This window comes from Vidua chalybeata, chromosome 3, assembly GCF_026979565.1.
Source record: "Vidua chalybeata isolate OUT-0048 chromosome 3, bVidCha1 merged haplotype, whole genome shotgun sequence".
NCBI classification, from domain to species: domain Eukaryota; kingdom Metazoa; phylum Chordata; class Aves; order Passeriformes; family Viduidae; genus Vidua; species Vidua chalybeata.
In genome coordinates this window covers 490333-506429 of record NC_071532.1, presented here as the reverse complement: position 1 = coordinate 506429, position 16097 = coordinate 490333, and the positions used below count along the sequence as shown (strand labels likewise).

Below are 16097 nucleotides of genomic sequence, written 5' to 3'. Positions count from 1 at the left end.
ACAGAGAACCATTTCTAAACACCCAAACGAAAAATGGACCAAAACTGGGCATTTCTGAGAGCACTGTGGGACTGCTCAGGAGGGACTGGCAGCCAGAGAAGAGCAGACTTCACACCAGCTGGAAACCTGCCTGGGGAGGTGTCTGCCCTTTGCTGGGCAGGTACTGAAAGAAGAAACTCCACCAGTCAGAGTGGGGGTGCTCCATGAATGAGTATCTCTGTAAATGAGAACATTTTTAATTAATTGTCCACACTAGCTTCTCAACTATGAGCTTAGCCACTGGGTACTTACATCAGCAGTAATGTTCTTTTGACTTTGATTACTGTATTTATATCCCAAAACCAAATACTCTGATCATTTTTCCAAACAGCTTTGTAGAAACATCACTTATCCTGATTGTTCCATTCTTAAAATTCTATTTTTTAAACTATCATAGCCCCTAGAGCCAGCATCTGAATGGGAATCTTGGACAAACACCTGCAAACTTTCTGAGTGTTATAATAATTGTATTTTCTGGTGTTTAGCAGTCCACAACAGTTAGCAGCACAGTTGCATTGGAAGTGTGTTCTGTTGAGAAAACATTTTTTCCTAAGAAATACCAAGCAGAGGAACAAGAGACAGGAGTTCATGTATCCTGGTTGTTGCTTGCAGCTCCCTGCAAGCAGAAAATTCCATAGGATAAATAGCCCATTTCAAAGCCATGTGACTGCACTTGCAAAAGTGGCCTTGCCCAAGTTTGGCTGCCAGTGGAGTAAGGCAATAGCTTTTTTTAAAGTAAACAGTACTTTTAAATGAAGTGGGCTTGGCTGGTTGGTGGTTTTTTCTGAAACAAATTGTGATGCTTAAAAATACTCTGGGCACAGGACAACAGGAAGCTTCTATCCCAAACATAAAGCTTTTCCTTACACTGCATGTAATGGTCAGATGGGAAATTAGGTCATTCTTAAAGGCAAGACTAAGTCTAACACTTGTCCTGCCCACCCACCATTCCTGTTCCAATGCCAGCTGTGCAGCTTGCCAAATCTTTTGCTAAAGCTTCATGGTTTTTAAAAAACCATGTCAGGGTGCAGCTCTAAATCTCCTGTCTTGGTTTGACTGATTTTACAATACAAGCAGCCCACAAGTTAAATAATAAAAAGCACAGCGGTTACACGACGTGCAGCACTGTAACTGTGACGTGCACTTGGATTAAAAACTCTCACCAGGGAGTTATCCCTACAGTCAGGGGAGAGCTCTGCATCCTGGCTCTGATGGCAGTCACAGCAGGTGCCCAGGGCACACTGAAGGGCAAGGCAGACCTGGGGAACAGCAAATATAACAGCTGCCATCATCTCTGAAAGAAGTCAAAGTGTAACAAACTGCACTCTTCCATTTCCCCCGCAGCTTCCTTGGCAGTTTTGCAGCTTCTTCTCAGCTCTTGTTGTTTGCTGGCAGTTTCCAAATGCTCATCTGCCTCCCCTGGATGTGACAGAACTGTCAGCAGCCCTGGAGGCAGTAGGTGGAGCAGCTGTGTGGCATTTTGATAGCCAGCACAAAATAAATGACTTAGATGTGCTAGAAACAGCAAAGATTTCAGGTCAGCAGCCTGATTTCCAGCCTTCCACGGGAAAGGTGGGTGAGTTGAAGCAATAGGTGTTTCTTGGCCTACAACCTTAGCTCTGTGTCCCCCACCTTGTTACACCCAGGAGCGACTCGGGGGCTGCAATACACAAACACCAACAGGCACTCAGCTGGCATCATTTGTTTAATAAAGTTTTTTCTGGTTTTAAAAAAGTTTACAAGACAGATGTGTTCCACATGATAAACAACTAGAGGCTGATCTTCTCTTGTAATAACTTAACCCATGCAGAAAGACTGGACTGCCTAACCTGATGCTAGGCAGCAGCTAACAATTTACCAAAATATGCACAGCTCTGCACACTGCAATGGAAACAGGTAGCACATGACACCACGGAGTGAGAATCAATACACAAGCCTGCTCAGAGAATTTTCAGAATTCAAGTGTAAGTTTAAGGAAAAACCCTGATTTGTTCTTTAAATGGAGCTTATGTACTGAGAGTGAAATGTTCTGCTACAATCTGCCTACAGTCACCCTTCACTCAGCAGTCGTGTGAGAAGGCATACACAGAAATGTCACGGGTCCTTTTCACTACTGACACTACACATTAACAACTGCATCTGACAGCACTGCTTTGGCTGGTTCAATACAGAATGACAGGTTTCTAATGTCTCAGCTCTGCTTGCCCACTTTCCATCCTTTTCCAAAGTCGCTGGAGAGTGCTGCTGAGGCGAATGTTGGGTCTTTCTTCAAGAATTCAGTGTAGCTTTTGTGTAAGAAACTGTGGAGGCAAACAAACAGGAACATTACTGTGGGTAGAGCAGAAATACAGCAGGATTCCTTCAAATCCCACAGAGCAAAGAATCTTTACTTATTGTCACAGCATGGAAACTAATGCCAGGTTATCTGTATACCACATTTTAGAGACCTTCAGCTCCTTAGAAATCCAACTGTTATTGGAAAGATTGGACTGACCAAAGCACACCAGAAGGCCTGAAAACCCTCTAAAATGTTCTTATTTCAACACACGACCCAGAAACAGCGGGGGGGGAACCTTGTATAGAACAGAAATCATCACCCAATGTCTGACCACCGGGGAAATTCATGGATTTAAAAAAGAAAAAACAAGTAAGAAACTTTGTGAGCTGTATAAATCACAGCCAGACTAAACTCTGGGGACAGGAAAATGAGAGAAAGGTTAAACCTTAACTTTGCAAAGCTGTTAATAATTAAACTGCACAGCCAGCTCAGGGCTTCAGTGTGCAGATGAGGATAATAACACTTTCTTGAGAGCTTGGACACGTTTGAAAAGTCAAAAATCAGCAATGTAGCTTTTTGGGAGCAGGAAGGGGGAGGGAAGGTAATGAAAGCTGTGTCCTGAAGGCTTAACACTGACTGCAAGAGTATGATAAACACAGATCTACACAGGCAGATAATCCATGACACAGGATTCAGGTCTGCATTCAGCCCAGCTCCATTCACTGATGTCCAGGCATGTCCTGCAGGTCAAGTGCCTGAAGGGAGAGATCTCCTGCTACTGAGGCATGTTTGGCTCTCAGTGCCTGCCCTAATGTCCTTATTGGATGGTGGAGGGCTATGAAACAGCCTGTTACTAATTCATCCTGGGAAAGGACATGAGGAGAACCATGAAAGGAAGCTGCAGTCTGCCCTGCCTCCAGCTTCTGAGCTGTTTTGCACCTCCATTGCTGTATTTGCTCCAGAGCCAGCTCCCTGCCAGGTGAGGACAGACACAACCCTGTGTCTCTGTCTACCTGAAGAACACAAGGCAGGATTCTGAGTTAAGTCACTGCTGTATTATCAGATCAAACTTCCAGATTTCCTGAGCCAACATGGAAACAATCACCACTGGGCCAGACCCACAACTCCAGCCAAGCACGCAGCTGGGAAGAGGTTTTCACCCACCCCAACTGGTGTGCAACTGCAGATGGGAGCAGAGGCTGTAAAATTTATAAAACCAGCAAGATTGTAAAATTTCACCTTCCAGCACTTCTATTGCCACTCTCTGCAAAACAGGCAGGGCCAAGCAGTGCAGAGGAGAGCAGAAGCCAAACCTGAGGCCTGCCTTGGATGAGCTAAGGCTCTCTCTCCGAGGACACGTCTCCTTCTGCTCCGCTGCTGGCACTGGGGTCATCCTTGTTTCGGGGGGCATTTCTTTCTCTGCTTGACTCAGAGGGCACCTTGGTTCTGGTCTTCTCCTTTCTTTGTTGCTGTTTTTCAAGTTTTGTCAGCTATTCACAAAGTAAGGAAAAAATACACCATGTAATAAAGCAATTTCAGAAGTCTATTTCTAAAAAATTGTAAATGTGAGCATTTGTATAAAACTTACAACTTAGATTCATAACACCAATACATGCATCAACAAAACAAAAAAGAAAGAAAAAAAGAGCTAAAGGCTGAGATTTTAAAAAATTTAGAAAAGGCAGTGAATTGTCACCATAAGATAACATGATCACCCCAAGTATAAAAGAGAAGTGATTTATTTATATCCCTCAGCACAAGTAATACAAAAAATACATTTAGGTTGACTAATCTAAATGTATTTTTACTAATTACATTGCAAATGACTTACAAAGTTCTGATCACCAATTACAAACACAGACAATTGCTCAGACAAAATGAGGTATTTCACTGTCACATCCAATGACATAAAAGAGCTATTCATCAGCAATTATTTGTCTAATCTCTTCCTGCTAACATCACACTGAACACTGCAGGATGGTTCAGTTATCTCTTCTTGCTAAAGCTGAAATCTCAAATACAAAAACCACACCATCCCTAAGCCTTAGTTCCCATGCTACAAACAAATCCACAGATTTTTGACAGAAAAAAAAAAAAAAAAAAAACCACAAGGAGAAGGGAAGAGAAAAGAGAACAACAATTTAAATTGCCTCTCCCTCATCACACTCTGCATGATGGATGTCTTGACCCCACCTCCTCTTGGAATTTCTATCAGCTGAACATTGCTGGGCCCAGGAGTGGGAGCTATATTCATTCTTTGCTGTATCTTTTCTGTCTCTTTCTTCTTCTAATTCCCTCTCCTCCAAGTTTTGAGCAACTTAAAACTGGACAGGTTTGGGGTTAAGCCAATGCTTTGTGAAATGTTTTATGGTAACTGGATGCTGCTCTGAATTTTTGCCAAAGCTGTCTGATTTTCTGAAGGTTGCCAATGAAGTTTTTGTTGTTTTGACCTCTTGATAATACCCTGTTGGAATTTCTCCCTTGTGTCTAACTCAGGGAACATTAAAAAACCCTAAGCCCTTTTAAGAGGCTTGTCAAAGGAATTTTGGGCCTTATACTGCCAGAGAGAGTTTAAAAACCAGCATCCTTCCCTGTCTTCAGCCCAAGTTGTGGCCACCAGGAAGCTGCTGTCAGATGGGTAGTTCAAAGCAGGCAGCCTTGAACTGGGAAGGCAAAACCCTAAAAGAGGGCAATATTCCCCAAGAAAGAAATGAAACCTTGCAGAATCCTGCACACCTTGGTTATTTTACAGCTCCACACTGGGCAGCAGTTCTCACTCCAAAAGCAGAGCTGCTGCTGCTGCTAAGTATGCATGGTTTGGTCTGAGAATTCTTTGGGCTAAAACTGTGAGGGTACAGAAAAAAAGACTAGAAACAGAAGTATATTTTTCAGAGGCTAAAACATGACACAAGAATCCAGAACACCATTTGAAGGTGAAAATGAAACCGACTTCAAACCAAGCTATTTAAGGCAAGACAGGGCACTTGTATCTGCCCATTTCTGGAGGACTTGTTGAGAAGGATGATGTATTAAAAGCTTTACTAAAATCTAGAAAAACGAAATCCACCACCTTCCCTTCCTTCACTGGGCAGGTGACCTTACAGTAGAACAGCATTAAATCAGTTAGACAGGACTTTCCCTTTTGAATCCACATTGACTTTAACCCCACCTTTAAATGCCTGTCAGTAGCACCCAGCATGATTCTCCACAGTTTTTCCAGGCACTGAGGTGAGATTAACAGGCTTGTAGTTTCCTGCTTCTTCCCTCACGCCCTTTTTATAAACTGCAGTAACAATTTCACCAAGGTTAAGTGAAGCATTATACAAATGAGGTTGGGGTGGCCTTGCTGAAGCCCAACAATCCTTCCCCCTTTTCTCTCAGCCTGGAAAAGCTGGCCACTGTTGTGTTTAGAGGATGAGGAAGCCTCAGCACTGTGTTTGGTTTTCAGCACACTTGTGCTGTTCCTCAGCAGAGCTAGCTCACTCTCCTGTCCACTCCAGACTTAAATTCAGGATTGAAATTCACTGTTCCCTTGTTTCTGACAGAGGCACCTCTTCACTTCCACCCAGTCAGCCACAGGCCAAGAAACTTCACTAAAGGCAGGGGGGGTGGTCCAGACTTATTAAAAACATGGCTAATGAGTCATGATTAAACAACAGCTTTAATGAGGAGGAGGAATCAACTGTGAAAAGCTGTTCTGCATTACACACACGCAGCCTTTCCCAGGACAGCAGGCAGCCATCCACAGGCCAGGGAACTGAAGAAAACAATGCAATTATTTGACTGCTCAGAGCCTGCACAGCAAGGACAAGGTCCTTGCACCTAAAGGAAGCTGTACTGCTTCACAACAGGAATGCTACAAATTTGCAGAGGATACACATCATCCTCTCCAGACAGACCTTAGGAGTCACTTACTTGTTTAGGATCCACAGTGGCTGCTGGGGACTCCAGTTCTATTGTTACAGGACCATCATTCTGGATGTGGACCTGCATGTAGGCACCAAACTTGCCATCTGAAAAGGGAAGAGACAACAAGTGCTCAGAGCCCTTGGGAGGATAACACACATTGAAGTTCTTACCAACTGTGGTACCAAAAAGAAATAAAAATACATAAAAGGGCAGACTATTGAACTGCAGAAAGCTACTAAGAAAAAAACAGTGTATGTGCACCCAGGTATGTAGCTTGACATTCAGAGAGGATAAATACACAGCTAAGTAGAGAAACATGCACAAAACAAACCAAGTCTACAGGTTTGCCCACAGTTCAGGATAGGCAGGATGGCTCTCACTGCAGGAGATGACACTTTAAAAGCTGTAACAGCTCAGCCTAGGGATCCAGGCCAGCTGACCACTTGATGCTTTGAAGAAACTTTATATTTAGGCAAAAGGCAGGAAGACCTGGAGCCTACTCTGAAGCATTTGACAATTGAACCCTGTAGAGCAGGGGACACTGGGGTGCAACTCAGTCCCAATCTGCTGCAGCCATTTCTACATTCCTGCTTGTAACCTAGGCTGGTCTTTGAGAGTTACACAGATGTAACCTACACCCTGTGACCACAAAACCCAGCCAAGACTAAGGCACCTTCCTTTAACAAAACAATAAACAAAGAATAGTATCTTAAACTTTATTAGTGAGAGCACAACTTTTCAAATTGCTCTCTACTCTACTCTGCTCTCCCATCGTCCCATCCCTCTGCTGTACTTCACTTACAAAAAGGGTTGGTCTTTTCCATTTCCCATTCATGTGTATGGACCCAAGAAAAAGTAAACTCCACAAGCCCTTTCTTTCCAGAGGCTGATAAAGTGGTCAAACACCCCCACCTTTACCAGAACACTCCAAGTACTCCCATGTCACAAGTACTTTCTATCTTGTTTTGGCACCAGAACTACTGCCAAGGAACATCCTTCTGTAACAGCTCCCTCCTGTTCTCCTCACACATTTATATTTCTAGTTACTGCTTTTCATCTTTCCCCACTTTAAGACTTCTGGACTGATCAATTCATCTTCTGCAACATCTTCTGCAATAAAATAGGATCCTAGAAGTATTATTGAAGTGACAAGTTCATTCTGCTGGACACCCATCTCTCCAAATTCCTTGTCTCTAAAAGCCCAGCACACATGCCTTCCTCAGATGGAATATCTGCACCTGACATGAGTCAGAGAAGCCACATCTGAGCCATTAAGACTTGGAAAAGAGGCATAATTTACTTCCAGAATATTTTTGTACATATTTCAAGCCTTATGACCTAGAAATTTCACACTGGTTTTATACTTCTAAGCTTGTCTACTTGGAAAGTTATTCTTAATTAACCTCATGTGAATACTGTTGCTCCAGATAAGAGCACTTATTCTGAAGTGACAACACTCACAAAGGGAATTAATCAGGGAGAATAATTGTGCTTTCTACTTGTACCAAACCTTAATCTGAGTTAAACTGTTCCTTGTGGAACAAACCTCTCATATTTACTTAGATATTACTACTAAGAGAGTAGGACATTTCACACTCCTTGCCATGTTAATCTTTACTACCTCAGAAGAATAAATCCACATCCAAGACAGACAGCAAAGGCCCTGAAACGTAAGGAGGAGCCTTGACATTTGGATATCAGCTTGCACAGCCAGAGTGCTCAGGCCTGCAGACACCAGCTCTGCTCCCCAGAGGGGAGTGGGGTGTTTCAGAGCACAAGAAAGCAACTGAAGCACAGCAGGCAAGGACTTCTGCTGCAGCCTTTCCCTTCCTACACGTGGGTGCCCATGTGTGAAACTGTGCTGACCTAGGAACCACGGCTCTGAACCCTCTCCAGGGTTTCATTTGTCAAGTGTCCCACAGCTCTTGGTGTGAAAGAATGGTTTGTGCCTCTGCTTGGGGAACACTTCCCACTCTGAGCTCCTGGCTGGCAAGCTCCAGGCAGACCAGAGAGCAGGGAGGAGCAGCCTGCCCAGCACCTACAACTTCCAACAGCCAGATTCTCTACTGGAACCAGGAACCAGAGAACACAAGGCTCTTAGGAGACAGGACAAAACTTTTATTGATCTGTCTTTGCCTCAACTACACAAATTGCACTTTCAGTGATTAAATTATTCCTCTAAAATGCATTAAGCAATTTGTAGGATCAAAAGGGAAGGGCACCTACAGCAATCCAGAGAATCAAACTCTAATCTCCCAATAACTGCAACTGTTGTGTGTGTGCCTGTGTGTATGAAGGGGCAATGTGAGTACAGATTTTCCAGACAGCAAAGAAGTAAAAAAAAACACTGGCAAAGCAATTGGCACAGCAGAAACTTCAACCTGAGAGAAACTTAACAGACTTGGGTGCAACACACCATAACTAGCACAGCTTAATAAGAAAGCAAAAACATAAACTGACAGGTAGTTCCAGTGCTGCCAGCATATTTAAATTCCTGTGTTATCTGACACAATAGGACTCCTGGGTTTCCAAACCTGTGCTTTTAACATGGAAAGAAAAATGCAGAAGTGAAAACTCATTTTGCAGAAAGCACTGGGAAAAAAAGTGCCAAAATAAGGGCACTTAATATTCATTTCAGATACACAACTGCTATTCACTGAGAGAATGAATTCAAAAAGCTGCTGTCAAAATATAAAGTAATTGAAGGGGTATCAGAAATGCATTCCTTATCAGGAACAAACATTGGAAGAACATATCAAGTTAGAAAAGGTTGAAAAATTAACATTTTTGCACATGTGGACATGTGTGCATTTCACTGTGCCTCCTTGGAAAGCACTAGAATAATGATCCTAACCTAGAGTCAATATGAAAATTAGCTTCTAAATCTTTCCTCAGCTATCAGTTCTCTGTTTTTCTCTTTTTTCCTCATAAGGAAAGTAAAGCCAACCATTATCTATTATAGGCACCATTTTAAAAATGTTCTTTTCCTGAAACTTGTCTTCTGTCAAGTGTAGCAAAAAGTCAAATCTGAATATGAAAATGGAAAGAAAGTAGTCAGAAAACCAAACAGAAAAGATTGAGTGTGGACAGAGCACAAATGAACAGGGAAGCCAGGTATTTTCTGATAAAGAGAAAACTTCTCCACACATGACACAGAGTTGAGGAAACAGAGTCTAAATCAAAAGCTGTTCTCAAGTAGCACATTACACCTCCCACTGTCACAATTCCATCCATTTAAGAGGATGTGGAAGTGACAGATGGAACTGTGCTGTCCGTCACACACTTGGTGGCACCTTAGAGCCTCACTAAATACAATTCTCAGAAAAAATGCTTCTCTTGGGTTAATCTATCCACACAGCACAAAACATTCAGCCTTTGAGGGAGCCTGACCTCAGAGCCTGTTCTCATGGCTGCAGCCTCTCTGGGCTGCTCATATTGTGCAGCCAAAAGGAATACAAGAACATCTACATGTCATCCAGGGGAAGGCCAGGAAATGGCTTGGCTAGAGGCAGACTGCAGCCATCACCCTGAGAGACTCTGGTGAAAATACTGTTAACATCCCTTCAGTACAGAAAATCACAGAATAAAGAAAGCAACAGTCAGGAAAGGACACACACAAGGAGTGCCCACTGGTCACAGCAAGGGCCTCACCAACCTTCTGTCCTTACCTTTAATAAGCTCTGGTTTGTAGGCTTTTCTTAGCTGCTCTAGGAAGTTGTTATAAAAAGACTCCGCCTGCTCCGTGGGCATTGCCATGTGATAGTCAGGCTTGTTTCCCTTCAGGATGCACTGGAGAGTAAACTGGCTCACACACAACACTTCATACTGTTTATCCATCACACTTTTGGACCAGTGCTTCCCACTTTCATCCTCGAAGACTCTCAAGTTCAAGATCTTTCGCACCCTGGGAGGAGGAGAAGATAATTCCTAAATTGTCCCCTGGAGGATCAACAGGTACCATACAGAAGGAGGTAACAGATGCATATTCAGCCTGCCTCCACACAACAAGACATCCCTCTGCACCTCCACTCCCAGCCATGGGAATCTCATCACAGTAGGCAGAGCCTTAAACAAGAGAGCCCTTACACAGCTCCACAACGTCAGCCCATTAATCCACACCATCATTTTACAGTGTGGCACCAGGACAGAGTAACTGCATGTTACACAGTGACATAAAGATGGCACAGGAAGTAAGAAAGGTCACTCTTTACTATCTGCTTTTATGTGTCACAACATTATTTAACGTGTGAACAGCTTTGGGAATTTTAATCCTCCCACCACACCAGGAAATCACACTCAGTAGGAAATGAGATCATGCTAAACTGTGTTCAAAACTGTGGGTTTTTGTTTCCAGTCATGATTCACATATACTCCTCCTGCTTTGTCACTTCCTAGCACTATTTCCAGACCAGGCCCCATAAGCCAGATGATGACAACGCTGTTTCATCAGGATGAGAGGAGGAATCCAAGGAACAGGGCAGAACTGCAGCTGGCAGCAAAGTGGTTTGAATTTCGGGACCATTTTCTAGAGATAGGGGACAGAACTGACTGGCTCAACACAACAAGGGGACTTTCACGAGTGGATCCTGAAAAGCAGCAGGCAGCTGTAACCCAGTCCATGTCAGGACACTGATAACAGGACTGCATTCAAGCCACTCTCCTGTCTTTGGTTTCTTCCTGTGGCTTCTCCACACCTGCAGCATACCAAGGGAGCCTATCAAGTAGAAAGGATCTCAGCTGCAGTCATCAGCCAGGCATTTTGCAGGGCACCAGAGGTGAGGCAGTCAGTGCAAGACAAAGCTGAGACTTTGTTATGGTCTAGCTTCAGGGTTTTGCCATCACTAAGGCACAGTCACAAGAACAGCCTTGCCAATTTGTGCGTGTCAACAGCAAAGAGAATTCACTCCTGAATGAAGTGGATTGTTGAAAGCATCCGCTGGAAGGCCCCAGCAGAAGGCTTAAATCATCATCACTGCTCTGTTTTCTTCACAGAGATGTTCGTTGTTTCATTTACAGGATTACCAGAGTTTCCTTTAATAGGACCTGAAAAGCCTGGTTAAGCTGCTTTCTCTCACTCCTTCCTGCCCCTCCTGTGTCAGCCATCCCAACAACCTGGTGCTCAGAGCACGGTAGCTACAGATCTCCTGCCTGCACAATTCAGAAGCAGCTTCCACATCCACCGGGGCAGGGATGGGAAGCGATGGCAGAGCAGGTGATTCACACTGAGGGAGGCAAACCAATGAGCATGTGAGAATAAAAACCCCTCTTCTTAACATCAGTCAGCTCCGTTACCTGTTTCTTTTCTGCCTTTGCAAGGACTGCGGTCAGTCCTAGAGCAACAACCAGTCCAAAGGAGAGAGAAGAAGCCCCTGCAGGGCTCTCTCTTGCATATGTTTGCTGGCTGAATCCCACTATTCTGGGGCCATGGAGCAGATGGCCAGAGCCAGTGCTCCAGGCTGCCAAAGCTGATTCCTGTTTGCAGACAAGCAACTGACAAGACTGTCCCGCCTTTAGGAAGAACAAAACTCATGTGCAAGTTAAAAGGAGAGTTTGAGGATGCCCATAAATCCTGTCATTGAAGGATGGATTTCTTTTGGACTGAAAAAGGATTTAGAAGAGTCCACTCTTGATAAAAAACACACAGCAGAAAATGGGAACAGATTTTTCTCAGTGGAACATGAAGAGAAAACTCTAAGAAATCTGTATTGAAGGTAAAATCTGAAGAGGAACTAACAGGCAAATCTGAATTTCCCAATAGGAATAGCTGGTTTGTTTGGCTACTGCACAGGTGTCAGCAATGCACAGCTGGAAGAGTACAAGGCAAAAGGAAGGGAGTGACTTACATGTGCTCCAGCTCTCTTTGTGTATCTTCCAAAGAAATGCCCAGCAGCACACAGAGGCCTCGTCCTATTGAACTGATTTGTTCACCACCCACTGGAGAAAGGAGAGAGGGAAAAGAAAAATAAGGCTAAATGCACTGTCTTGTTTTATGGCACAAGTTAGGACTGGTTTCAGCAGTCCAATCACTAAAGAAAACAGCATTCTAAACCCTGTTTCCTCTGTCTTAAGTTTGCAGATTTGACAGATCACATGGAAGCATTCTTTCAAAAGCTTTCCAATGCCACCACTTCTTTATCAGACAGGGTTACTTACTCCAGCATTTAAAAACACTGTATGAAGATTTTCATACTACAATTGCATCAGCTGTCCTAAACAGAAAGGTGGTAAAACTCTCCCCAATCCTTGAAAAATTATCCACCTGGTTGATGCCACTAGGTGCACTCAATTTCTCTACTCCACCATTCCCTTCAACTTTGCCTTTTTTTTTTTTTTTTGAACAGGTGATTTCTGCCTGACAGGAGTCCTCACAGAATTTCTGAAACATGATTTCCAACAACCTGCAAATGAGACCCTCCTGATTGGGAAAACAACCCCTTTAATGACATTTACAATAAAACGCAAACTATCATAGATCTGCAGTGTTTTCATAAGAAAAGTCTTAAACTATCTTAATTTAATTAAATTATCTTAACGTGGTTCACCCTGAGATGACTGCAGTAAGAATAGATGCCAGGTGCCGAGATAAGCACCAGTTACCCAGCTGCTAAAACTGCATCCAGACTCATGACTGGGCCAAAAAGCTCCAAACACCCCACAAAAAGAAAGGAGACGAGGCCTGCAGTGAAAGCTGAGTGTCTGTACACTAGCGGTGGGTCGGGGCATGAGTCCTCCCTGCAGAGATCTGCGCTGCTAAGCGCAGCACTGTGCACCGAACTCCTCACCAGGCAGGAACAAGGGCCGGAATTCTCCCAGAGAAGTGGCACTAAGGCAGCCCGGGTGCTGACAGGGTGTGAGGGCTGTGGCCACGGCCCCGGCTGTGCACAGAAGCTGTGCCCGCGCTGGCACACGGGCAGAAGGCGCTGGGCACTGGAAGGCCGCGCTGCTGCACAGCAGGGACTGCGGCAGCGGGCACCCACTGCCTCGCGGCCGAACCTCCGGGGGCTTTCGAGCACCCCGAGCACAGGAGGTCCAAACCGGGGCAAGACGACAGCTGCCGTGCTGCCGGCAACAGCAAGGGCGCCGGAGGAGGCGATGGCAGCGCGCCTGCCGCGCCAGGCAGGGCCGCACACGGAGCTCCGCGCTCGCACCCGCGGGGCCGGGCACCCGGCGAGCCGCAAGCCAAACCCAAGCGGGGGGCAAGGCGAGGGCAGCGCCCGCACGCACCCGCACCCGCGCGCGTCCCCAGACACGCAGAGAGCCGCCGCGGCTCCGCGGCCGGGCCGCACTGACCTGTGACGCTGGCCTGGGCCACCCGCTGCACGATCGCCTTCATGGCGCGGCCGGCGCCGGGCGGCGACAGCGGCGACAGCGGCGACAGCGGCGGCCGCTCCCGCGCGCAGCGCCCCCCCGCGCTCCGGAGGTGCCGCCGGCCCCGCCGCCCCGCGGACCCGGGCAGGGACGGGAGCGCCCCGGCGCTCGGCCTTCCGCCGGCTGCCCGCAGGGGCTGCCAGGAGGCGATAGGCACGTAGGCAGAGCGTGCAGGAACAGCGGCGGCGGCGCGGCGGGGTGAGCGCTCGGGAAAAGGAGGCGGTGGCTGCGGGGAGCTGAGGAGGCCGTGTTGGAAGGTGGGTCTGTAGGTGCACGGGCCGCGCGGGGCTGGGGCTGTGAAAGCTCCCGCAGAACCAAAGGTGTGCGCTGGAAGGGCGGGGACACTTTGCACGAGGCCAGGTTGCTCAAGGTCTTATCCAAAATCTGGCCTTAAGCACTTCCTTTGGATGCTGGGGCATCCAAACCCTCCGCGGGCAGCCTGTTCCAGTGCCTCACCACTCTCACAGCAAAGAGCTTCTTCCTAATATCTAACCTAAATTTCCACTTTTTATTGGTACCAACGGCCCCTTGTCGTATCACCACAGCTCCTGAGGAAGAGTCCCTCTCCCTGCAGGGCCCCCTTCAGAAATTGGAAGGGTCTGGAAGCTGAGGTGTGTGGGCAGAGGAGATGGACACAGCTTTCCATACAGCAAGTGGGAAACCTTAGAGAGCCGTGTGGGGCAGGGCGAGATGTGTCAAGGGGCTGCCGGAGAGCCCCAGCAGAAACGGGGAAGGTGTCCATGAGGACGAGGGAAAACCCCTCAGAATGAACATCAGTTGTGGCCGCAGAGCTGAGGGACGGTACCCTGCAAGGGGACACAGGATCAGGAAAACCCCTAAAGAGCCAGGAGCAGAACATTAGTAATTATTTGTAGCTTACAGAAACATTTCCACACTCGTAACTCATCTCTCACGAGTTTTTATTTGAAGGACCATGAAGAACTCCGGTAACCAAAACACTGAACCACACCCCTTCCCATTTACGCGTGGCTCCCCAAGTACCCGTTCCAGAGCTGCCGTGCCAGCAATGCACGGGTCACGCTTCCAGCAGCGGCACGGTGTTCTCAGAGCTCCAGCACCACGTCCCGAGCTTCTGAGCAGCTCACTTTTCGGAAGGAGGGTCATCGTTAGGAACAAAGAATGACACCACACGCCGGAACAGCCGAGTGAGAGGAGGCTGCACCTCTCTGTAGGTTATTTCTGTTGTCACTGTCAATCCAAAAGGATATTCCTTAGTGCGTACTTCCTTGCGGCCCCCTTGGTTTGCGTCGGGATCGTTTTCATTCTCTAAGGAACAGAAAGGATAGTAAGGGGGGGAGAGGGGAAGACAAAAAAGAGCACAGCAATAAAAATGTTTTATCCCTTTACAATGGCAGCCACATGGGCATTCAGTATTCTTTTTGCTTTTTCTTCCATTCTGAGGACCAGATAGCAAAGGTCTGTTAACTGAAGCCAGAAAAAGTGATTTACTAGGGTAGATCAGATACCTGCACTGGTACTGGAAACTTATCAGTACTACAGTAGCAGTAACAACAGGTTTCCCAAGCTCTCCACATTAAAGCTAGCCCAAGCAGCCCAGTGCAAACACGTATTAATTCCACTGTCTGACCACCCTCTCAGTAAAGAAATGCTTCCTAATGTCCAGCCTAAGCCTCTCGCAGCACAGCTTTGAGCCATTCCCACAGCGTAAATAAAAGCTACAGGTTGGGAAGAGCCTAGCGTCCGTTCCTGTGACTTGAGATAAAGCACGAGTTTCTCCCATCAACGCGGGATTTATCTCCCTTCAGGACGGACTGCCGGGGCCGGGCCGGGCGGACACCCGTCACTCCGCCGGCCCGAGCGGAGCCTGCGCTGCGGCAGCCGCACAGCCCGAAGTGCCCCAGGGGCGGGCGGGCAACACCCAGCGTTACGTTCCCCGGCCGGGAAGCGGTGGGAGCGGGACCGGGACCGGGACCGGGATTAGGATGCCAGCAGCCGCAGAGCGCAGGAGCCGCCCGCGGCCGCGCTCTCCCTCACGCAAGCCCCGCCCCCGGCAAGCCCCGCCCCGGGCACGGCGCGCGCCGACCGGGCTCTCCCTCAGCGAAACCTCCCCGGCCCCCGGCGCGGGCCGCAGGCCGCGCTGCCGGTACCGGTGCCGGTGCCGGCTTTCTCCAGGCGGCCGTAGTAGATGAGGCCGCCCAGCGTGGTCCAGGCGCCCAGCGAGTAGAGCAGCGCGGCCCTGGCGTTCCACACGGCGGCGCGCGCCGGCTTCATGGCCGCCCGCGCGGACGCGTGGGACGCCCCGCCCCCAACGGGGCACGCGCGGGGGGCGGGGCTGCGCGGGGGCGGGGCCAGAGGAGCCAAGAGCCGCCCGCGGCGCCAGCCCCGGGACCCGGGGCCAAGGCCGAGGAGCAGCGCTCCTACCCGGTTTGCTTGTCATCAACACCGCCCCCGGCTCGATGGGACACCTCTTAAGGGCATCAGAAGTTAGGCTAAGGGCTGAGAAAATCTCCGCTGGCTAAAA

General features: G+C 47.5%; 2 protein-coding genes across 3 annotated transcripts; both read right to left on the bottom strand.

Annotated features, from left to right (window-relative positions):
* Nucleotides 1–1726: 1726 nt before the first annotated feature.
* On the bottom strand, nt 1727–13621 carry DTD1 (D-aminoacyl-tRNA deacylase 1). 2 transcript variants are annotated; one of them, XM_053937374.1, is made up of 6 exons: nt 13517–13621; nt 12070–12160; nt 9895–10130; nt 6233–6330; nt 3631–3807; nt 1727–2339 (listed from the first exon to the last, which is right to left on the bottom strand). In XM_053937374.1, the coding sequence occupies exons 1-5, from the start codon at nt 13557–13559 to the stop codon at nt 3652–3654; spliced, it is 624 nt and encodes a 207-aa protein (XP_053793349.1). In that variant the 5' UTR covers nt 13560–13621; the 3' UTR covers nt 1727–2339; nt 3631–3651. The 2 variants fall into 2 exon arrangements, with proteins under 2 accessions (XP_053793349.1, XP_053793348.1); XM_053937373.1 differs by having other exon boundaries at nt 3642–3807; nt 13517–13613.
* Nucleotides 13622–14497: 876 nt separating this feature from the next.
* On the bottom strand, nt 14498–15894 carry SMIM26 (small integral membrane protein 26). Its single transcript, XM_053937375.1, has 2 exons — nt 15724–15894; nt 14498–14881 (listed from the first exon to the last, which is right to left on the bottom strand). Exons 1-2 carry the CDS (start codon nt 15845–15847, stop codon nt 14697–14699), a joined length of 309 nt encoding a protein of 102 aa, XP_053793350.1. The 5' UTR covers nt 15848–15894; the 3' UTR covers nt 14498–14696.
* Between the last annotated feature and the right edge of the window lie 203 nt (nt 15895–16097).

Excerpts from the sequence above, each read along its gene's own strand:
- DTD1 (XM_053937374.1), bottom strand. The coding sequence starts at position 13,559 with ATGAAGGCGATCGTGCAGCGGGTGGCCCAGGCCAGCGTCACAG. Across the intron at positions 10,131-12,069 it reads CAAAGAGAGCTGGAGCACAT|GGTGCGAAAGATCTTGAACT; the intron begins GTAAGTCACTCC and ends TCCTCCTCCCAG. Across the intron at positions 6,331-9,894 it reads CAAACCAGAGCTTATTAAAG|ATGGCAAGTTTGGTGCCTAC; the intron begins GTAAGGACAGAA and ends TTCCCTTTTCAG.
- SMIM26 (XM_053937375.1), bottom strand. The coding sequence starts at position 15,847 with ATGAAGCCGGCGCGCGCCGCCGTGTGGAACGCCAGGGCCGCGCTGCTC. Across the intron at positions 14,882-15,723 it reads GAAAGCCGGCACCGGCACCG|AGAATGAAAACGATCCCGAC; the intron begins GTACCGGCAGCG and ends TCTGTTCCTTAG.